General features: G+C 41.6%; 1 protein-coding gene across 1 annotated transcript in view; it reads right to left on the bottom strand.

The window, feature by feature from the left end:
• Positions 1-7,880: 7,880 nt before the first annotated feature.
• Positions 7,881-24,471, bottom strand: part of LOC149445226 (pancreatic lipase-related protein 2-like) — a 34,105-nt gene continuing 17,514 nt past the window's right edge. Inside the window, exons 8-13 of the mRNA XM_089654064.1 lie at positions 24,201-24,329; positions 21,510-21,619; positions 16,021-16,147; positions 10,443-10,554; positions 10,104-10,271; positions 7,881-8,032 (exon numbers count right to left, since the gene is read on the bottom strand). Of these exons, the coding sequence (XP_089510190.1) occupies positions 7,957-8,032; positions 10,104-10,271; positions 10,443-10,554; positions 16,021-16,147; positions 21,510-21,619; positions 24,201-24,329 (722 nt within the window). The 3' untranslated portion in view covers positions 7,881-7,956. The remainder of the gene's footprint in view (positions 8,033-10,103; positions 10,272-10,442; positions 10,555-16,020; positions 16,148-21,509; positions 21,620-24,200; positions 24,330-24,471) is intronic.

The raw sequence follows: 24,471 nt of genomic DNA, 5'->3' as shown, positions 1-24,471 counted from the left end.
TCACTCTACAGCACGGGCAGAGAAGAACGGTTAAAAACAAACTGCTCCAACTTGCTCACTTCACTGGCAATTGCCATCTTCAAACGGTTGTAGTTTAAAAATTATAAATCCTACACCGAAGAGCTTTATATTGTGAGAATCCCAAAACCCAGACCTACATGTTGATGCATAGTATGTCTCTGAAATATTAAAAATGAAGGCACAATCGCAGTTTAGAAATTGCCTTCAAATTTGAGGTGGCTAGATTGGAGTTTCAATGAATGTCAATGGGCGGCGTGAGTTGCAAACAAATGGTCATATTGTGAAAACTATCAGGACAATGGCTTAGCCGTGGACAGTTTTAGTGGCAGCAGGGATAGCTGAACGTTTTGATATAAGATTTGTGTAGGTGGGCTTGAAAATGAGGGAGTGATGGCAGTTTAGAAATCATGTCCTGATTTTTCAGCTCACACTCTAGTTTTGAACATTTCTCCATTCATTCCTATGGGACCAATTTCACCACAAAAACGCTGATATTTCGTGAACCATTTGGCGAAACATTCCACACAGTAATAGCACACCAATCGGGAACAATCCGCACGTTTCGGTATATTACTGTCTATGTAGTGTAAAAACTGTGGGAGGAGTTAGGGTGGTAAATTTGGCTATAATAATAAGAATATATATGTGAGATAACAGTAAGTGGTCTTGCCATGCAAGAACACTTAAATAAGGTATGTAGTTAAATATGAAAGGTTTTTTTTGAAAAATGTCATTAGTATGTTCATGATAAGGGAAAGGAGGAAACTAGGAAGGCAAAATGTAAGCAGTTAAACTTAAAACTCACTTTAAGGTTTTATAATTTAGGAAACCAAGTGACAGCAGGGATCAAAGTACATATTTGCCAGCACACCACTGGTCATCAAAGTTGCCCGAAGAAACTTTTCTTTATTGGAGAATGATCAAATCACAAAAAGAAAGGTGCAAAATTTTTCGAGCTGCATGGGACCCCTTCATCAGGTATGTGATGATCAAGCCATGCTTTATGGAGTCCTGTGCGACTCTGAAATGTTGCACCTTTCTCTTTGTGATTTGATCATTCTTTAATAAAAAAAAGTTTCTTCGGACAACTTTGGTGATCTGTGGTGTGGTGGTAAAAGTGGTTGTAAAGGCTCAAGGCGTTTTACCTTCATGCATTCTATGCATGAAGGTAAAAACCCTTCTGCATGCAGCAGTGCCCCCAGCCCCTTCAATGCTTACCTGAGCCTTATCGTAATGCAGCGATGTGAACACCAGCCTCGGCTATCCCAGGTCTTTGCCTCCTCATTGGCTGAGACAGCAAGCGGGAGCCATTGGCTCCCGCTGGTGTCAATCACAGCCAGCCAGCAAATGAGGAGAGAGAGGGGGTGGGGGTGAATGGACACATGGAGCAGCGGGTGCCCCCAAAGCAAGCTGCTTGCTGTGGGGTCACCCTACAGGAGCAAGGGGCCAGAAGAGTCTGTTTCCAAAATAAAAAAAAAAAATGAACATTTAGAATCGCTTTAAAATGTACATTGAGGGGGCGCATGCGCGGCCGGCCAGCGGATGATAGCTCAGTGAGCAGAGCTCCTTCCGCCCGCCCTCCAGGATCATGACCAAGCGCAGGAAATCATCAGGGCAACCAAGGGAGCTCACAGATTTCTTCCCAGCCCTTGGTCCCTCTGGACAAGATGGCGCCGGCTGCGTGACAGGCAGCATCTCCTCACTTGAGGGAGACACACAGGACGGCACAGAATACCATCTGGACCCCAGGCTTAAGACCACACTATATCCAGGAGATCGATCTGGGTGAGTCCTTTCCTCCCCTGTCTCCGACCACTAGTAGTCCAGCCAAGTCTGGACCTAGATTGGATGCAAATGTCCCCACTGACAGACAGCCTGCTTCTCTACTCTCAATTACTGACACCATTTCTCCATCTCTGATTGATACTTATCCTGCCTCTGACCAGCCTATCACAGAAATCTCTTTGAAAAATATGCTTCTGTCTCTGCGACAAACGCTCCACAGCGACCTGACAGCGACTATATCCCAAATTTCCAATACAGTCCAAGAACAAAAACAACACATTCATCATATTGAAAACAAAATAAGTGAAATGTGTACTGCGCATAATGTCCTCATTGATGCACACGCAGGCCATGAAGCTGAAATTGATCAAATTAACCTTAAATTAGAGGATCGCTGTAGGCGAAACAATATTAAATTCCGCGGTATACCCGAATCTATGACAGTGGACGCCATAGTCCCATTCATCCAACAGCTTATGAAGCACATCATCCCTACACTCACGGATGTGGAATTAGCTATAGATTGGGCACATCGAATCCCTAAACCAGCATTCCTACCGGCAGCAATCCCCAGAGATACTCTGGCACACATACATTTCTATCACGTGAAGGAGAGAGTAATGTCAGCCGCCAGAAATCCCAACGCTATTCCGGCAACACACGCAAATATCAAAATATTTGCTGATTTTTCCAAAAGGACACTCCTTAACCGTAAAATGTACATTGATGTGTGATGTTTCCAGTTGCCCACTGGATGTTGTTACAGTAGAGGGGCGGACTGACCATTTGGAAACTCGGGCACTGCCTGAAGGCCAGGAGTCAGTAGGGGGCCCCATGAGATGCCCCTGGTACCCTTTTCATAGGCTTTTTTGAGTTTGGGCAAGGACACAGGGGCCCCATGATCCCCTATTTCCCGGGGGCCCCATGAGTTGTCAGTCCGCCCCTGTTACAGTACCCACTACTCCTGAGCCTGACCCAGGAATGTGTGCGATGGGAATATTAATAATATCAAATGACAGCAGTGGACACATTACCTTCCTGTTCATTCCAATATTTCACAAAGTACAACTTAAAGAGTTAGTTCACTTAAAAATAAAAAATCCCACCCCCCCCAGGTCCCCACTCTACTTATTGTTGTGAATGATGAGCTGTCAGTGCTCATGCAGCCGGCGTAGTAGTGAGGGGGATATGAAATACCAGCTTTTTGCCCCCCTTCTTTCTGCAGAGCTTCTGGGATGGATCAGAGCCACTTTAATTGGTCATCGTCAACGTGTGACCAAACAGAATAACTCTTATATGTCCCAGGAACCCTACAGAAAGAAGAGGAAGAAGAGTGGGGATTTCAAATACCTGGGATGCTACACTGGCTACAAGAACACTGACAGCTTGTCACCCACAGAGGTAAGTACAGTGGGGACTGGAGGAGGGGAGGGGATGTTGGGTGTTAGTCCACCTTTTCATTTTTTTCTGAAACGGTTAGTATTTGTATAAATTAAATGATGCTAAACACACACTGTTCAGTTTACATGATCTCTTCTCTTTCTGTATGTGGATGATGGCACCGTAGTTATTTTTATTTAAAGCGAAGTACCTTTTTTCATAATCGATAAACAGCTGTCATGTGACCCAGCTCTTTCCCAGCCCCTCTGCATGGAAATATCAGTGGGAGGAGGTTCTAGTGCCAATCACATGTTTAAAAAAAGCCTTTGAAATACAAAGGAAAACTACATAATTAATATAAAATAAATGTTTTACATCATCATAAAAATATGTATTTGAACTCAAATCTTTAATATTTTTGCGCAAAAACATGGAATGGGCTATCTAGGGGGAGGCTCTGTCAATCACAGTCTGTTTCACTTCACTCCAGCCTGTGCCTGTTGTTTGTATGTGCTTAGAATTACAGGGAGGTGAAGCCTCCATAAATAAACATGTAATATCCCACCCCATAGTGATTAGCTGTTTAGTGGGCATAGAGGAAGAAGGAGGGAGTAGGCTGTCTGAGTGTATATGCCCCCATTTGTGACTCTATAGTCATGTGGGCTGCACAGATAGGAAAAAGTAGGAAATAAACATAGAGCGGAAAGGATAGAATAGAAAGGAACTGAAACTGGAGCAAGCTCAGTAGATGCATCAACGGCTGGTCTACAGTGTCTCAGGCTGCATCGGGGACCAAGACGTGGAGGGAGGGACACTGACTAGCGTGATCAACCAAGGTATTTGCAGAACACAGAAAACAAATCCCATAGTGAGTATGAAAAGCATGTAATGCAGCATGCCCTGACATTTTTTAATGGCGTAGGTTTAATGACACTTTAACTTCTCGGGTTTGGTATCTTTTTTTGGGATGCTCAGGAACAAAAAAGATGACACTACTGTAGGTGACATAAAGTTCCTCCCCAGGAAGTGAGTTGAATTCTCCAACAAAAACAAAGACAGAATTAATAATTCCCCCTCCTAGCAGCATATGTAGTGCCCTTCTAGCATAGGGTGCTAGGAAATTGAGTGTTTGGCCCCTTCTGGAATCAAGGGAGCATTAATTATTTGTTTTGGCCTGTTTAGGGTTTCACAGGCTGGGAGTTTGATTGATTCCCCCTGACTCTAGAGAAAGCTTCTAGAGCTTAGGAAGGTAGATTCAGATAACCAGCCTGCATAGTTATCATACTTCAGCCAATCCCTGAAGAGAAGCATCCAGTAGGGGGACAGAAAAGTAGTAAATAGTCTGAAGCACTGGAGAACTGAGTCTCTCTAGACAGAAGGGTTCCAGACCCCGATGGGCTGCTGCCTTCCATCAGCACATGGAGTGTCTATCTGTCCTTGAGGCCTCATTGGTGTCAGGGCTGAGATCCTGGATGGATCTGCTTAGGAGATGATTGCGGAAACTCACCACAAGGGATCTGTACAATGTTCGGAGGAAGCTGGAAGGTGGCAGCTGTTCCGGGGCTTGTGCGTAAAGACCCTAAATTGGTCCCTGTGACTGTGTAGTGTTTTGAAGATTGCACTGGGTACTAAAAGTTGTACACTGGCACAAGGTAACCAGATGCCAAGGAGACTTGCTTCATGGTTTTCATTTGTGAGGCCTTAGACTGTCTAGATAACTCTTCATGGTCCCTAGCTGTGAGGCCTCAGACTAGGATTTCTCAACCAGGGTTCCATAGAACTCTAGAGTTCCTTCAGAGATTGCTAGGGGTACCTTGAGCAATGAGCAATTTCTGCCAATCAGTTAACTTCTCACTGTCACGATTGATAATTTTAGCTATCTGTAAGGAGGTAATTGTTCTCAATGACCACAAGTGCAAGGTGCATTCTTTCCACTGGCCATCTCACTAATGTATCTCACCGTATGAGTTGTAGATACAGTAATTTTTAGAAGGGGTTCCCCGAAACCGGAAATTTTTTTCAAGGGTTTCTCTGCATTGAAAAGCCATTCCCTAAACTGATTCATTGGAGCTGGAGTGTATGGATTGGTACTTGTGGTGATGGGCAGCCTTTGTACTTTTAGGGAAGAACCAGATTATACCAGTGGCCCCTACAGAGGTAGCACTACACATAGAACCTAAGAAGACTAGCCCTATTGTCAGACTTTAATTCTTGTCTGTGTCCAAGTTACAAATTCTCGCTCATTTCCTGTGTGGTAAAATTGGTTTCACCTAAAAAGGTGAAAAAGGGAAATATCTCCAATGGAACAACATACAGCTTTAAAACCAGATAGGTGATTCTGTTCCTTCCACAAACAAAGACATTAGACTTTCCCTACACTTGAATAAATAGGTTTGAATGTACAAAGCCCCATTCATTAGATTCTGAGTAGGCCAAGGTAAGGACAATGGTGACTCACCAATGTACTCTCCTGACTGCAGAACATTATGATGATGGGTGTGTTTACGTAACCCAGCTATGCAAGGAAGCCAGAACATTGATGGGAGCTTTGTCTTGGCAAATACTTTGCCTGGAGGGATTGAGGTGGACAATGGCCATGTAAACACCTTACAGCCATTTGTGATGTAGTGAGAGGAGTGTCTGCCTGCTTTCATCTATATGAGGGCACAGTTTTTTGTTAAAGCACCTTGCTATCATGAGTACTTTCTTTTAGTGCTCAGATAAATATCAGACAAACCCCTTCAGGTAGATCTCAGCTCTCACACCTTTAGGGATATGCTGCCCTATACTGTCTGTAAGTGGCTGAACTACTTGATGTTCATAGAGGTGTTCCTGTAAATCACTTCCAGTCTCTGTGTATCTGGATAGAAAACCCCAGAGGGAAGAAGTAAATAGAGAGTCTAATATCACATGTCCTGCTATAGAAGAGCTGCCACTAACCCAGGCCAGAACCAGGGATTATTAGGCAAGTGTTCTTGTGTTTAATAGTTTGCTATTGCTGCCCATTGATGTCCCTTCTGGTCTGGAATTCCATAGCTAGTTTTAGTTTAGGGCTCAATAACCAGCATTGGCTAGAGCCAGGTTAGACATCCTACAGCTACGTCTGCTAGACAGAGGTCCGATTGCATGACAGATCAGAGACTACTAGAGACGCAGAGTAGAAAGACTGACTTTGAGTTCCGGTAGCACACCACAATTTCTGCTGGTGAGAAGCTGCATTCCTGGCTGGTTGTACAGCAGTTGGAGGATATCCCCATCACTGCTGATCTTGTCATCAAGTCTCTGTCACAGACAGATGACACATCATGATCATCCTCAGGGGCACCTGCAATTGAACTTTGCAACATTCATTTAGAGGTGCCTTTATTAATAACTATTTATACCCAGGTATATGTGCACAATTTCACCAGGACTTGAGTTAGGTTGCTGATAGTACCTGTTTGTCCATTGGATATACAGTATGTACTGGTATTAATCTTTTCTTATATAAAGCTTGTGTTATTTCCATACCTGTGTGCATCTATATACTTATGGTAATTTTATAATTATTTTATTTATTATTCATTTTTACTGAAGTAGTTTGTTTGCTCCCAATTACTTTGTGTAGAGTAATGGTTAATTTCCCAGGAAGTGAATCCCCTCTGTTCACAGAGGTCCTGTCCTGGATGGAAGCACTGCCAACTTTATTATTCTTCCACTTAGCTAAGGTTCTGGTTCTTTAATTTACCTATGGGTCCCCAAAACAAGGGCTACACCTGCAATGACCACTGTAATGGAATCCTGCTCAGAGAAACAGTACTTGGATCATAACCCCCCCCCCAAAAAAAAAGAGGGCTACACACAAATTCACTATGGCCAGGTGCTTTTCCAGTTTAACGTACCAGCACATAGGGATCAAGCGTATTAAGGATTTATTGCAGAACCAGACTGTTGAAAATATCTTTCTGAGTTTATTAAACAGCACAGGATACAGTTACTTCATATTCTTGATATTTAGCTTCGATTAGTGGCTGGGTTTTTTTTACATTCCAAAGTAACCTTTTTTTTAATACTAATTTAATCTTTGCAAGCTAAAATTTAAGACAATTTAAAAAAATATTCCCCAATTGTGAAATTTTGCTGAAATTCACTGATCATCCCTATTGATGTTATAATCTCATCATAGACAAAGGCACTGTATAGAGCTCAAGGAAAATGTTTAAATGATGAAAGGTGGAGCTGTTGTGATTAATAAGTGGCCCCCCAAACTGAAGCCCATGGACATGATGCAGCCCTTTGCTTGCCTTTATCTGGACATTATTCCTCTCACTGACACCAACAGTGGGGTACTATTCCTCTCACTGACACCAACAGTGGGGTACTATTCCTCTCACTGACACCAACAGTGGGGTACTATTCCTCCCACTGACACCAACGATGCTGGGACAATTTCTACTCCCACTGGCCACCCACAACCCCACCTAAAGTCTGAAGGATAGTAAACTTGGCCCTTTGTTTAGAAAGTTTGGAGACCCCGGAGATAATTGATATTGTGACCCCTATAATGAGTGATATTGTTGCAGACTTGTAACCTTAGACATTAACATGATAACATCAGATCGGTCTGTTATACTTTATATCTGGGAGACTTTTCTGTCTCTACAACCAAACTGAAAACCTTATTTGCATAGCATATGTCAGAAATCTGAACAAAATTTCAGAGAAAGATTCAGTTTATTCTATTATTTCCTTTCTACTAACATATTATGGTGTTATCTCCTGAAGGCAGGATCAGTTTGGCAAGGGACACAAGCGCAGAGTTTGATGACGGTTTTCTCTTGTGGTTGTGCTGTCGCAGAATGAATACCTAAAACCAATGAGAACAGGCTTGTCATTTATTTATTTGTACTCATGTTGTGCACATTTAAGATGATTGGTTGACATGGCTTACCACACTGCACATTCTGCCTTACTAAATTATACAATACCAAAAAAAAAATCATCATATGTTTTATATACAGTATAGACCTGTTATTATATTTTGTATAAGTTACAGAAATTTACAGGACCATTCCACTATATACTCTATTAGTGAAATCTATGCACTGGGGGAGATTTACTAAAATTGGTGCACTCAGAATCTGGTGTAGCTGGGCATGGGAGCCAATCAGCTTCTAACTTCAGCTTATTCAATTAAGCTTTGACAATAAAACCTGGAAGCTGATTGGTTTCTATGCAGAGCTGCACCAGATTTTGATTGCTCCAGTTTTAGTAAATCAACCCCATTAAGTTGATGGATTTGCACACCTAGGGGGTAATTTACTAAAACTTCATGGTACAAAATCTGGTGCAGCTCTGCACAGGAACCAATCAGCTTCCAGGTTTTATATTCAAAGCTTACTTGAATAAGCTGAAGTTAGAAGCGAATTGGCTACCACGCACAGATGCACCAAATTCAGAGTGCTCCAGTTTTAGCAAATCTACCCCGTAGTTTGCCCTTTATAAGAATATAACAGGAGAAGCTTGGGCACCCCAACCTGAACAAGGATACCCCATGGAAGGCAGGAACACTTAGTAGGCAGATCCCATAATTAGAGGTCTGTAAAGTCATCGAGCCCTTCCTTCCCCACCAACTGTATCAGTAATAAAGATTCACATGCATGGAGTCTAGAGAGGAAACAATATAAAAGGTCCAAGCATGTTTAATAGTAATATTGTTCCTCTAATCTCAGACCTTTTATTTGCTGCTCTCACTAGACTTCATGTGATTCTGAGTCCTCTGTTTGATGGGTGCCCCATTTTTAATGAGAACAGCCTCATTAGAGCCACTGTGCCTTGTCAGTCTCGATCCATCTATAATCTGAATTCCAGCACCTCATCTCTACTTGCTCTACATCAATAACTGAGAAACCTCTTTGGGGTGAAGTGGTCATTGTAACGGCTCAACTTTTACATCTATATTTTTTAAAGGAAAAAGGATATCAGACAGTTTTACTCTTTTTTTAGGATTGTTCACATCAATCCCACCACATACAAGGCATTGTTTCCAATGGTGTCAGTTCAATGCATTGCTCTGCAGTGGTGTGTGCTGAAAAGAAGTACCATTTGATGTGAAGTGGTGTGAAGGAGTCTTTAAAGTTACACTAAACAATCTCTATATACAATCTCTAGAAAAGTCTTTATCAATAGCAATTTTCAGAAAGCAGCAGATCGGTATCAGTTAGAAGTAAGAGCCCACTGGGCTGAAACGCGCTAACAGTTTTCTCTGTGGAACGGTGATGATGTCTGTGATGTTTTAATCATTCTAATAAAGAAGCTGAAGATTTCTATAGAGTTTCAGTGTGCGGTTATCCATTCTAACTTTCTCTACATGTCATGGCTAAGAGCTGAGACTACACTCATGGTGGATTAGGGGCACAGGTTAGGTGGACCATCCTGGACTAGTGTTTGTGCTTTGGCATATCAGCATCTGTTACCAGTAGAGCTGAAAAGAAAATGAGGTTCCTTGTGGTGCTATTTTAAAGGCTCTGTTGTAAAATAACTGACTTTAACCACTTCCTGCCCACGATCTGAATACATTCGCTCTCAGGATGCCCCATATCTTAATAAGGATCCCCCTTGTGAGAACCATCATTCGAAACTCTGCTCATCTGCTGGCTCTCAAACCCAACTGTCATTGATAGTCCTGATCCCCCCCACCGATGACTGGAAACCAGTCAGAATGGTTCTTATCTCTTTGTCAGATATAAGATAGTGATCATATGAAGGCTGGAGGTTTTATTAACAAAATAAGCCCTCAGTCTGCAGGTATTGCTGCAATCTACAGGTAGACTTTTTTTAATACTGTAATTGCAGATTTAACCTAATGTCTAAAGATAAATTAAAAGAATAATAAAACATTAATAATAACTAAAACAACAGAAAAAAAAGCTACATACAATGTTCCATCCCTTCCATATTGAATGGTAACAGTGGAGGCACCGAGCTCCAGGTGAAAAATATTTGGCCAGTCACTGTGCCATTGAAATATCACTTTGTTGATGTTCCCAGCACTGATCTTGGCATCTATAAATGCAGAATATGATGTGTCCGGAGTGATGATTCCTCTGCAAATGGAAAAAGACTGTCAGTGTTTATAGAGAACCTGTCAGTAGGGTCTGCCATCACTATGCCATTTCCTACGTGTCTCTCAAGAAGACAGAAGAAGAGAACAGTGTGTACAATTCCCACAGTCCCCAGTCCCTTTGGTTACAGACCACATGTAAGTATTAACATGCCTATAGATTGTGTGATCCGCTGCCTTTTCACTGAAATCTTGTAGAGTAATGTATAAGGAGCCCTGAATCTCCCGTGTGCCCACAATGTGGACTGTCACCCGGCACCGCCAACCTGCCAAAACATAACTTCAATTATCCATCATGAAATGATGAGTCAGTGCAAACAATCATAAGTACTTTCTCCAACATTTTGCACTCAGTATGTACAAAGCACTAGAACTACTAATCAGTCATTATTTCATACTCAAGAATTATAATGGGGAGATCACTGGCATTCCCAAAAGATAAAGGAAGCGGTCAGTGATCCCATTCTTATTACATAAGCCAAAATAAGGTGCACTGCCCCTTTTAACAAATAAATAATCTGCTTGTTAGAGAAAAACACATTGGCCAAGGCCAGACACATGACGTCATCATGCATGATGGTGGGAGATCTTGCGGGGTTTACTGGTACAGAGATGCAGATGTTATATACAGCATTAGTAGTGTATTTGCTAAATAAAATAGAAGTGATTTTTATCTGCTTTATCTGCAGTTTCTCTCTGTGTTTACTTCTCCTGCTGACTGCATTTACTTAGGAACCGCTGCTGAATTGCCACGGTTTGAGTGTTTGAAGCTGCAAGGCATCAAGGTGCAGTTTGATCCCCCTATGGTAATATTATGTCAGGGAATGTCTGAATGATTAATTTAGTCAGCTAAATTGATCAAATCACATTGCCTCCAATACAAAAATTATTTCTAAAAATAATTTTACTGAACTAATTAATTATTTTGAGTCAGTTTTAGCCAAGCAACATTCTTTAAGAACACACACTTAATATTAATATGTATTTACATCAGTCATGTACAAACACCACAATAACTATAATAGTCAGATTGTGATATACATAGACACTAAGATATTTGCGCAAAAATTCTAAAATAGAGTGAATACAATTCAGTAATTAATTTCCCCAATAAACAACATAAACAATGACAACTATAATCTGCTTTTTTTTTTTTACGGAATTCAACTGTTATTCCCCTCCAGAAGGAATAAGTGTCAAACTACGCAAAACTGTATGCCACCAATGTGGCTTAAGAACAATAAAAAAAATTACCTAACTTGAATAGTTATGTTATGGTGGGGAGAGTTTATTAGGTTACAAAAATGAATATGGCAATTGGCTTGATATACTTAAGTAAACATTAATAATTTTAAAAATGATTAAAAACCGTTGAAATATAAAACATAAATTTCTTTTAGTTTTAAAATGTGTAGCACTACCCACTTAGGAGTTGCTGAGTTTTGGGTTCCCGCTATAGTTCTGCACGGCCATGCAACACGCATTTTCTTCACACTGGAGTCAGTAAATAGTCCTTGAGCTTGGTTTTATGTTTTATTAGGGGTATTGAACTTGATTGGGGTTAAGGGGGTATGGGATGCCCAAGGAAACTGCAAACACAAGGACAAACTCCTTAGCAACTATGTACAAGTCCATAGACAAAAGTCTCTCTTTTGAAGAACTCTCCATCCCTTCTGGTATACCACCTCAGACCTCACCTAGCTGCCCGAGGGAATCCCTGGGCAAGGGGATCCAGAAGCTGCCACTTTAGTAAAGCAGTCCCAGATGCGGAGCTAGTTGGGTTGGCCACCTGACTGCTCTCCCCTTATCTGGCCCAGGGGGTGTAGGATTACTTTCTTAGTTCTCTCCTGTAAGCTTAATGGGTTGGTGACTGCCTTCAGGCCTTACACTGGTCTGGCTCCTTCCCTGCTCCACATGTGGTCCTCTCTCAGGGGATGATGAGGCTGGGAGATCCTTCTTTCCAGCTCCTGCCTGCAGGTGGGCCCCTCCCAGGGCCCCCTCCCAGGCTCCACACTCCAGTCTTCACTCAATCTTCCACCCCACACTGACCACTTCCTGATCAAGCTCTCTCATACTTAAGGACTGTCCTGACCCCATGCCAAGCCTCCTGTTTGGGGATTGGTCAGAGTCCCTTGAGAATGCAAATCAGCCCATCCTCACCCTCACCCACTGCCTTCTAGAAGCTTCTCAAGCTTCTAGAGCAGGGAGAGGTTTTTGGGAACAGACCTGCAGAGCCCTCAGCCCTGACCAAAAGTTAACCTGGCTGAATCATCCCAGGCTGCTATCCAGCTTCTAACTAAAAAAACCTAGCTAGCGCCTCCTGGCTTACTAGAGGGGCACTACAAATGCCTTAATTATATTGAGTTTTATATGACACTTGAAATGTTTAATTTATTTTTAGACAGTTTCTCACAGGTTGACTTTGTATTAAAAAGTTCTCATACACAATGTCCTTCATTTGGTGGACAATAGAGATATACTGCCATGGTTTAAAACGTCCAAGAATATTGACTTTTTTTCACCTGGGCAAATAAAGTTTTTCCTGTCCACAATCCCATGTTTGGGATTTCTGAAGTTCTTGTAAACCTAGAGGTATAGTTTTATCCAGGGCTTTTTTTTCTCTGAAAATAGGTGTAGGAACTACCCCCTTCTGAGTCACCCCTTGTTTCCTCCCCCCTACCCACCTCCGGGCCCCCGTCACTACTTGATTCCTACCCCTACCCACCTCATTGTACTGCTCCTTTTAGAGGATACAGAGCCAATTAACATTTTGTATGGAATTTATTGATTACAAGAAAAGCAGTAAAATAGATCCCCTGCAGCCAGCAACAATAGCCCCACTCCAGCAATGGTAGATTCCCCCACAAAAATGGACCCCCGCAGCAAAATATCACCCCAGTAGCAACAACAGATCTTCCCTCAACAGTAAATCTCTTCCAACAACAATTGACACACAACGAGAATATCAGACGAATGATCGTCCGTTTTTTTTTTGCATGCTAGTCTCGCTATCAAAAACGGAAACTTTTGTACGACAGAATAGAATTTCAAAAATAATGTAATGCATTGTATTATATTTTCGTACAAAAACTGTCCTGATTAACCTCTTCACGCCTAAGGGTAAAACAAACAAAGCCTAAGTAAAATGTTACAACTTTGACATGTGTTAGTAAAACCGTACATATCATCACAACTACTTTGTACAACCAGGTGAATTATACCTCGTTTTTTTTCAGGACAAATTGGGCTTTCAATTGCGGGTAAATGGTAATGGATATCTCCTGATTTTTTTTATTATCAAAGAAAAACTGTCCAAAAATAATTTTTTAAAAATTTAGCTGTGTGTTTCTTGTTACTGCCATAACCTACCACCAAAGAACAACCCATAATACATTTTACAGCTCTTGACGATCATAGGGATACCATATATATTTTGATACCATATATGTGTATATTATTTGTTGCTTGTACCTGCACTACAGCCCAGAAACAATAGTGCACATTTTGGTTTTTGTTTTTTTACCTAAAACTAACTGACACTGATAACAATTTCAAACAAAAACCTGACCTTTGACCCTGACCTTGACCCAAAAACTAACCCTGGCACTGAACTAGATCAAACCTTGATCTACATATTTTTTCTTTATTTTTTTATTTTATTTTTAATATGTATTTATCTTTTTTTTTTTTTTTTTTTTACAAATAGTTGTTTTTTGTTTGTTTTTTTCTTCAAGGAGAGAGAGAGAGATACCATGTATCTCTCTCCTCCATTCAGAGAGAAAAAAAACTAAGAGGGGTGGGCTTCACAGAGACTGATCACTGTGATAGCCAATCAGAGGCTATCACAGCGATCATGTAACCCGGATCGGGAGTCCCTGGTCATGATCGTTAGTACGGAACCCAGGGCTCTCAGTGACAACGAGGTCTTTGTGCTGGGAGCGGGTTGTTTGGCATGCTCCCAGCAAGAAGACAGGTACGCAAATATGTGGACCCATGGAAAAAAGCCCAGTTCTGTGAGGCTGCATATTTATGTAATGTTGGTGTCAAAGGGTTAAACAAAAATCATACGATCTGATATCATACAAGAAAAATGTTCATGTTTGTCCCTTCGGATAATTTTGGATTAACTGTTGTGATTAACTCTTGAAAGCTGTGCACTAATGCTCATATTATCTTCATTTTTTGGCACATTTATTGATTTTATGCTAAAAGGGGCAGTGAACTTTATTTTGGCTTATGTAATGTGGAAAATGTCTGGTATGGAGACTGTGTAGGTGCTGCAGTCCAATAACATTTATTTTATTTTCATTTTGCATCAAGCACAGGCATTTTATGTTTGTATTCCATTTATAATGAAATTATTTTTGATGACTAAGGCTACATGATCTAATCACCCGGTAAATTCTGTAAGGGACAGAAATCATGTGAAGCTGGAGCAGATAATGCTGGAATGGCTGAAGAAAGTAAACATTTATTTAACTTCAACTACAGTCACAAAAATAGATACGCAGACAAATACACTTTAAATAATGACCTCCAATGTTATAGTCTTACCTTCACTATCATGGTACAATAGTTGTGCTCAGTGTTTAAATATACCTGTACAGTCCACTAGGAAGCGGAGTTACACCCAGTGCACTCAGCAATCAGCACTGGGCAAACATGCCCCCTTTACTCAGACACACCTTATCTCTGGTCAGACACTCCCCTCTGTGGTCAGACACACCCATCTCTTCCTCTACATTGTGAGTCTTTGTGAGACACAAATACTGAGGGGTGTGGCTGTACTGAAGGGTGTGATTGTTACTGAGCTCTGCCAGCATAGAGCACTGGAGGTGGAGGGGGAAAAGGACATGGAGCAGCATTTTCAAAAGGAGACAAAAAAGAATTTAAGGCATTTCCAAGCAACGATCATTTACAAATCAAACCATGCATATTTATAGGATTACAGACAGAAAAACATGTGAGACAACTAGGTTTTCATGCTAAAGAGTAGTTTTGATTAGAGGAGGTGAATAAGAAACAGATGAGAGATAACTCAAAACTCCTTTCCTAGGTACAAAAACCTAGAATACTCTACATGGTTCTTGTATTTATATACAGTAATAATTATGCTGAGTGTTTTTTTTTTATACCTTTATATTTTTCTAGACTGATCACACTTATATAACCTTTTTTATACAATGTGATGATGTGTCCCAGGGGGCCCAGAATTCTTAATGTTGCTTTTTTCATTGATGTTGTGTTTTCCTGCCTCAAACCCCTTTATACCAGAGAATAAAGATCGATCCAAGGGCAGAGACGCTCATCCAAAACACCTAGTAAGAACTGTCCGCATGCAGGAGAACACCAAATACTACAATGAACAATGACTGGGAGCAGAAGATCTTCTCCTCCTTTATATATAGGGATACCTCATCTGGCACCAGATCCTGCTTCTCATTCTAAATTGCTCCTTCTCAGGATTAGTGCATTCTTTACCTTCCCTTCAGACAGCGGTGGTTATAAGGGGCTCCTAAGGAGTTCTATCAGCTAGTAGGGTAGCTCAGACATGGATGCGAGGTAGCTCAGACATGGACTTAGTTCTCCTGAAGGCCAACTATAACTAACTGAAAAAAAGCTGCAACCTTTTTGGAGAACAAATAACTTCTAATTTAACAGATACATGAAACGGGGAGACAACTGAGTGCTTTACCAGTATAATGTAATGAAGGGTTACCAGAGATACTTACGGGAGTAGATCTGCATAGCTCCAGTGTTTAGGTAAAATGTTTGGTTGACTGAAGAGACTCCAGAATATTTATCAGCATAATGTCCCATCATTGGACACCCAGTGTTGGGGCATGGAAACCCAGAACCCTGAGGGAGAAGGAAGGAAGGAAGGAAAGAAGGAAGGAAAGAAGGAAAGGAGGAAAGAAGGGAGGAAGGAAGAAAGGAAGGAAGGAAGGAAGGAAGGAAGGAAGGAGGGAAGGAAGGAAGGAAGGAAGGAAGGAAGAAAGGAAGGAAGGAAGGAAGGAAGGAAGGAAGGAAGAAAGGAAGGAAAGGAGGGAGGGAGGAAGGAAGGAAGGAAGGAAAGGAGGGAGGGAGGGAAGAAGGAAGGAAAGAAGGAAGGAAGGAAAGGAGGGAGGGAGGGAGGGGAGGGAGGGAGGGGAGGAAGGAAAGAAGGAAGGGAGGAAAGAAGGGAGGAAGGAAGGAAGGAAGGAAGGAAGGAAGGAAGGAAGGAAGGAAGGAAGGAAGGAAAGAGAGAGAGAGAGAGAGAGAGAAAGAAAGAAAGAAAGAAAGAAAGAAAGAAAGAAAGAAAGAAAGAAAAAAAAAGAAGGAAGGAGAGAAGAGATTTGGTTACATCCAACAATCAATTTGGGTTATTTTGGAATGTAGTATTTTTCCATACACTATACTGGAACTCTATAAAAATACAAATAAAGGAAAGTGACGAGTGGGTGACACAGTATACAAATAGCACCACATCCCTATAATTTGAGAATATAGAGCTGAAAAATTTGGGATTTTAAAGGGGCAAAAATATAACAAAAAAACATATATTAAAAAGAGTTTAACAATTTTTATTAGCCACTATATAAAAAATGTGAATAAATACAATACTATTGAGAACATTGATGAAAGCTTGGCTGTATCACTGCGGTTTGGAGAAGTAAAATTTCCCTTCATGTATTGCCCAACAAGGGCTTCCTGAGGGGAAGGAGTCTTTCAACTGCAGTACAGTCTACAATATATGAAACAAATATATGTCAAAATCGGATTACAACATGTCAATTATTTTTAGTACAATTAGTATACTGTTCAAAACTGCAAAGAATTCCCCAGCTCATCCTAAGCGGCAAGCTCACAGAGCTATTGAGGCGTATCAATGTAAGCAATTACGAATCAGCTTGGCCCATACGTCGGTGCAATTGTAGAGGACATAATAGAGGGGGAATATTCATCTATATATAGTATAAATACGCATTAAAAAGATTATCACCATGAAAGGGGAAAGATATATGCTTGCAAACAGGGGCGGACTGACAACTCATGGGGCCCCCGGGCAATTGGGGATCATGGGGCCCCTGTGTCCTTGCCCAAACTCAAAAAAGCCTATGAAAAAGGTACCAGGGGCATCTCATGGTGCCCGAGTTTCCAAATGGTCAGTCCGCCCCTGCTTGTGAACAACTTTACCTGTTACTTATAGTGACTCAGGCAAAGACAAAGAGAAGAGAAAGTTTTTATCTCTGATTGTCAATTTCAAATTCAGCCACTAGATGTCAGGAGTGGCCACAGGTAAAGGGATATCAGCTGAAGAAGGAAAGACTTAGGAAATTATACATGAGAGATCACCTAGATAAGTAAGCAATCACCATGTTGTTGAAGCCAACCAATTAGCATTGACCCTCCAATTTACCTCAATATGATACCAAAACAACTTGCAAAACCATGCATATGAACACCTTTGCAGCCAAAGGGCCATGTCATGTTTCCCACCCTCTTTTATATCCTCCACGCCAGCCGACTTGTGACATCAAAGGTCGGGTGCGGACGTCCGATGTACAATTGCGCATGCGTGAGATCTCCGGTGCACATGCACGAACTGAGGCCACCCAGTATCATTACACAGTCCCAATGGGGAGACAGTACAGACACCTGCAACAGTTCTGGCCAGGGGCGGACTGACCATTTAGAAACTCGGGCACTGCCCGAGGGCCCGGGGTCAGTAGGAGGCCCCATGAGATGCCCCTGGTACCTTTTTCATACGCTTTTTTGAGTTTGGCAAAGAGCACATGGGCCCCATGATCCCCTATTGCCCGGGGGCCCCATGAGTTGTCAGTCCACCCCTGGTTCTGGCAGTGGTCACCATGATGAAATCACTTGGCAAATAACTCTAATAAGTACCCTGTCATCTAGTGGTGGATTTTCTTATTTACATCAAGAAATAAGTGGGGTAAAAGCAATTATATTAGTATCTTCAAAAAAGGCAAAAAAATTACTTCCATTCACTATATACACGCCGGTAAGGTCTGGTTCTGTACCCTATCGATACTCATCAGAAGGAATAATATTATGGAGCCGGGGGTTTAAATTCGCAGGCAAGTCGTATTTGGGCGAGCATATCGGATTGGGATCCGAAAAAGCTGCGCCCTGGGCGTCCGTACAATTGCACCTAAGGACGTAGTATGGCACAAATTAAAAACTATAGGGTGAACATTGTTCCTAAGCAACACTCAGCTGAGCGGGGCGAATCCCAATTCTGAGCAATATTTGCCTTAATTCCCAAATCACATATATTAATCATCAATGAATAATACAATAATATTATATAATGCAAGAAGTTGTGATAAATTACTTTAGTCAATGTATAAAATCTTAGTAAAATATATAAAAAACTTTTTTTTTTTGGTGATAAATCCCCATTGTGGGCTTACCTAGGGCAAAGTATATGAGATTGTAAAACTCATAAGAATGGTTTAAAGCTTAACGACTCGTTCAGGCCTGGGTAATGAGTAGCATTGAGCTTATAAATCCATTGCGTCTCAAATTGCAAAAGTTGTTGATCATAATTCCCTCCTCGTACATGTGAGGGGATATGTTCCAAGGCCATAAATCTGATCATTTCCAGGTTGAAATTATGATATAGACCTACATGTCTGCTAATGGGGGTTTCCATTTTATGATTTTTAATAAGTGAGAAGTGGTCTCTAATCCGTTCAATAAATTGACGTTTAGTTTTACGCACATAAAAGCAGCCACATTGGCATTTCATCAAATAGACTATGGCCGGTGTTTGACAAGTAACTCTATGCTTAATATAGTGAACGGCACCATTGGGAAGATCAGCTTCTTTACAACTAGGCATATAGCAGCAAAAACTGCATTTCTGACAGGAAAAAGTACCAGTATGGTCGGCAAGATTGGATTTGGCTTTGTTGTGATGGCTATGAACTAGTGTGTCTTTGATGGAACATGTTCATTTATAGGTAATAGTTGGATTTGGAGAAATATATTTACTGGCCATAGAGTCAGCTAATAATGGAGGCCAATACTTCTTTAGTATCTTATTTATCTGTTGATGTTGTTTAGAATAGGTGGGTATTAGCCGTACAGTATGGTCATCTTTCAATTTACGTTTACCGAAGAGTAATGATCGACGTTCCTGTTTTTGAACTTTGTTATAAGCTTTTTTCAAACAACAATGACTATATCCTCTCTGCCGTAATCGGGCATAAATGAGGTTAGCTTCCTTTTCAAAATCTCGATCTTTAGTACAATTCTGTTTGAGCTGAAGGTATTGACTGTAGAACTTGAAGCATGCAGAATGGTATTGTCAGCAGCAATTGTTAAAATTATTAAAAAGAGTTCTTAAACTCTTTTTTAATATATGTTTTTTTGTTATATTTTTGCACCTTTAAAATCCCACATTTTTTCAGCTTTATATTCTATAAAAATTCAATTTGAAAGATATAAATGAAAACTATTTATGACTGATGGACAATAGAAAAATAGATCTTGGTACTTATAAGGGCTGTACGTGAAAATATATTTGTAGCGCAGGCCACTGAGAAGCCCTGCGGTTTTGTCCCAGGTTCTCTTCCCAAGTGGAGGCAGAGCAGCCAGGCACACAGCAGCTCCCACAGTCTTACAACACAATGATCAGGCAGTGAGTGTCTTTTTAACTTTTAATGCTCGTTGAACTTGGTTGGAGTGCAGGGTGAGCTTTGGGATGCTCCAAATGTCACGCACAATGTAGCAGAGAACACTCTCTGGCCTAACTAGACTCTACAGGGTGAGTCCCCCCCAGACTAGCTATTGCTAGTAGTAGTAGACACACAACTCAAGGAACTCCAAACACAGGAGAAGTCCTAAGTCAGCAACTGTGGAGCAAGTGCTCAAAGGGTTAAGCAGCAATGGATTTTGGATTTTCTAATAACCACTCTTTGTGAGCAGTGTTGCACTTGTCATGCTGCTATGTTTTATGTAAAGCTTTTGGATTTATAAATCCACACTAATTATCAGTGAGACGGAGATATCTATATGACACATATCTACGTGTCATGTTAGGTGGCTACCCCCCTCCTTTTTCCAATAGCTATTGCTAGTAGTAGTAGACACACAACTCAAGGAACTCCAAACACGGGAAGTCCTAAGTCAGCAACTGTAGAGCAAGTGCTCAAAGGGTTAAGCAGCAACAGTTGCCAGGATCTCTCTCTCTCAGGCCTATACTAACAATGTCCCTGTGTACTTGGATACCTCCTTCCAATACTAGCCCGACACTTCTCTATCGAGCTTCCAGGCCAGATCCTCAGGGAACCTTTTTTGAATTGGCTCGAGGTCTTCTCTAACAGTCCATCCCTGCAGCTCTCCCCGAGCTGTTACCTCAATAAAGTCCTTCAGACTTCAGCTACTCTGACCTGAAGGGTCTTCTCCTCCTGGACAAGGGCCCAGACTATTTATACATGCCTCAGCCCCCTACTGGGCATTCTCTCTCCCACTCTGCTCCACTGATTACAGAGGAGCTAAAAAGACTGAATTTACCCTAACTTCTCTAGCAACCTAATTTAGGAGGGTACTACATATTTCATAACATTTTAATGAATACATTTTTTATATCAGCCTTGCGCTCAACTCTAATTGGGACTTTGAGTGGTAATCTCTTTTGCAGTTCCTTATCTGCTTGTGTACTGTTGATAATCTGCTGACATTCTCCAGATTTGTTGCTCAAATCTCTTTAAATGTGTGGTTTCACCTTCATACTTGTTCAGCCTCAGTGTTATCATTAAAAACTCTCTAGACATGCAGCCCCATAAATATGGATCTGATTATATTGAACTAAGATAAATATAGTGATAGACAGTATAGCATATTGCATAGTATACTATAGTAAGATACTGCAAGGGGTGTCTGTAACTCAAACTCAGGCTCTATGCATAGTTCCTAAAAGGGCAGAGAAGCAGTTACAGGAGCAGGGGAGAGGCGAGTGCAACACATTCTCTGAATGGGGGAGAGGATCCTGTCATTCATTCACCCCCCCAGCATTCTGTGAAAGCAAAGAAAAACATTTTATGAATGGAAGAGAAGACAAGCAGGAGCGGGTGACTGTCAGGACTGTTTCACCGTATTGTTAGAGGACCTGTCACCACTGGAGAAATGACTTCCAAACTAATGAGCAAACAGCAGAATGTAGGTTACACTTCATTATAGGTAAGTAATGTTAGGATAGAATAACGCTTACTGCTAAAAATTCCTCATATGACAGACTCTGGTAACCGATAAACCCGTCTGGTTGAAGGATACTTTCTGTATAATACTTCAAGCTTCGCATATGGCTGCAACTGGCAATATCTGTGACCAATGAAAACAACAGGAAAGCAATCAGGGTTGCTTCACATCCAGAAGTCATACACAAGTAAAAAAAAAACAAAATGTGTGAAATAATTGCTGCTAATTGATACATGGATAAAAACTTTGGCAAAAAAACAGCTTGGTGGTTAGAAAAACAATTTTGGTACTGTTCAAAAATATCCACCCCACGCCAGTTTAAAAAGTCTTACATTTCATACTAAAGGGATGTTACACCAGTTATCTGTTGCAATCTCATGTAATGTGTCCAGTAGTGATGGGCTGAACACCCCCCCTGTTCTGTTTGCGGTCGTACATAACAAAAGTTCAACAGCGAACTTCGAACAGAGGGGACAATTTTTTTTAAAAATCTTTTTTCGGGTCGGTGGTGGTGGCATGCATCGTGATTGACCCTGGATCTACTTTGAGGGACATTTTTTTTATTTTTAATAAAGGACTTGTCAAAGACTGTCTCCTGTAATTTTTTACACTACATCTTTTTTTTTGTGAATGGGTAGCAATACCATGTACCCCACACTCATCCACGTGGGGGGGCAAGATCTGGGGGCCCCCTTGTTAAACGGGGCTTCCAGATTCCAATAAGCCCTCTGCCTGCAGACCCCCACAACCACTGGCTACGGTTGTGGGGAAGAGGCCCTTGTTCCCATCAACATGGGGACAAGGTGCTTTGGAAGGCATACAACCCATCACTGGTGTCCAGTGTGGCCATCTCTTGTAGTATTCCTGTAATTTCTGACTCTGTCCTGTTGTGTGCCTGCATTATGTTCATTAAATGTTATTTGTGACACCTTGGTGATGTCAGGGTCCTCATATGAGAAATATGAATATGTAAAGGGTTTAACGAGGGTGAAGGTAGGTAGGTAGCACTAATATTTATAAACCCCAATGACATGTTATTTGTAGTACTGGTAGTGTCCTAACATTACAGTTGCAGACTGTTTACAAAACAATTGGCTGCCCAGGATTACAGGCAGCAAAGTCACAAACACACAGAAAAACTGTTTCCTTTATTCTACTGTAGCACTACCCCCTTAGGAGTTGCTGAAGATTTGGGTCCCCCTATAGTCCTGCACAGCCAGACAACACACATTATTCACAGACTTGCATTTTGGAGACAGTAAACAGTTCTTGAGCTTGGTTTTTAAGTTTTATTAGGGGTAATGAACTTGGATGGGGTTGAGGGGTGTATGGGATGCCCAAGGGAAGTCAAACTGAGGACAACTTTATAGTAACTATATACAAGTCTCCTTACAGCAAAGTCTTCTAGGAGAGCTCTCCAGCCTCTTCTGGTGTACCACCGCAGACCCCAGATGAATACTCTTCTCATCCAGCTATCTGGAGGAAATCAATGGGCAAGGAGATCCCAAAGCTGCTACTTTAAAAGTAACAGTCCTGGGTGTAGAGCTAGTCAGGTTTCCCGCCAGAATGCCCTCTCCCCTTGTCTGGCCCAGGGGGTGTAGGATTGCTCACTCCGTCCTTACCTGTGAGCTGGTTGGGTTGGTGGCTGCCTTCAGGCCTTCTGCTGGGCTGGCTCTTTCCCTGGCTCTACAGGTGGTCCTCCCTTTGGGGACTGATGGGACTGAGTGATCCTCCTTTCCAGATCCTGGCCTGTAGGTAGGCACCTTCCCACTGGGCCCCTTCCCAGGCTCCTGCATTCCAGTCTTCCTCACATTTTCCACCCAAACTCTCCTGCTGCTGAGCAGGCTCAGTCATACGTAAAGTGTTACTAAACCCACAACAGTAAAATCAGTCTGTATATGCAGTACAACATAGGGGTTAATCCTCCGCATTGTGTAAAAACGCTGTTTGATCCTCTCTTTTCCGATCCTCCCTTCTTCCACTGTCTCAAATCAATCTGCTGTTAGTACACAGGAGGCACTCTGCACATGCTCAGTTTAGTGTGTATGGCTAGAGAGTTTTTTTTTTCTTTGGGAGGGTGCATGTGATCAGCACAGGGCCAATCAGCGCTGTCTGGACAGAGGGTCAAGGGTTACGGAGCCTCATAGGACAGTGAGAAAAGAATGAAAACTCCTCCTATGAGCTTTAACCAGTGCTCAGCTGGACACTGAGTCATGAGACTGCTATTTACTGCTGATGAGAAAAGGTATTTAGCAGTTTATATAAATAAACAAATTGCATTTCCATGTTGTGTGCACTGTGGGAGACCAGATATATTGAATACAGGGTCATGGGTTTAGTAACACTTTAGGCGTTTCCTGACCTCATGGCAAGCCGCTTGCCTGGGGATAAGTCAGGATCCCTCAAGTATGCAAATCAGCCCCTCTTCACCCCCGCCCACTGCTTCTAGAATCTTGTCCAAGTTTCTAGAGCAGGGGGAGGTATCAAGGAACTGATCTGCAGGACCTTTCAGCCCTGACCTAAAATTGACCCTCTTACTCTCTCAAACTCTGCTACTCAGCCTTTCTAGCTGAAAAAAACTAGCTAGCTCCCTCTATCTAACTAGAGGGGTTACATTACGACAATAGAAGCAGCTTAATCTGCAATCGTTTTTCCTCTAATTTTGTTACTAATTTGTGCCCAATGTGTACAGATTGCTCAGTACCTTCCATCACATCGTTAAGGTCCCCCTTGAGGATAACATCTTCTTTTCCACACCCTGGCATGTATTTTCCTCCGTTTGGATAGAAATCCAGGTGACCGACCACATGGCTTATACCATACCCACCAAATCCTAAAATGAGGAGATTTATATAATGTTATTATTATTATTATACAGGATTTATTATCATGTACATCACATGCAATTCAATTATATATTCTTTAGGACACAACTGGGCCCAGGGCAAATCTCTGTTTAATATAAAACATTATCT

The sequence above is a fragment of the Staurois parvus genome, unplaced genomic scaffold, assembly GCF_062004578.1.
Source record: "Staurois parvus isolate SC_StPar_1 unplaced genomic scaffold, SC_StPar_1.0 ptg000737l, whole genome shotgun sequence".
Taxonomy (NCBI): Eukaryota; Metazoa; Chordata; class Amphibia; order Anura; family Ranidae; genus Staurois; species Staurois parvus.
This window is presented reverse-complemented; position numbering and strand designations above follow the sequence as displayed.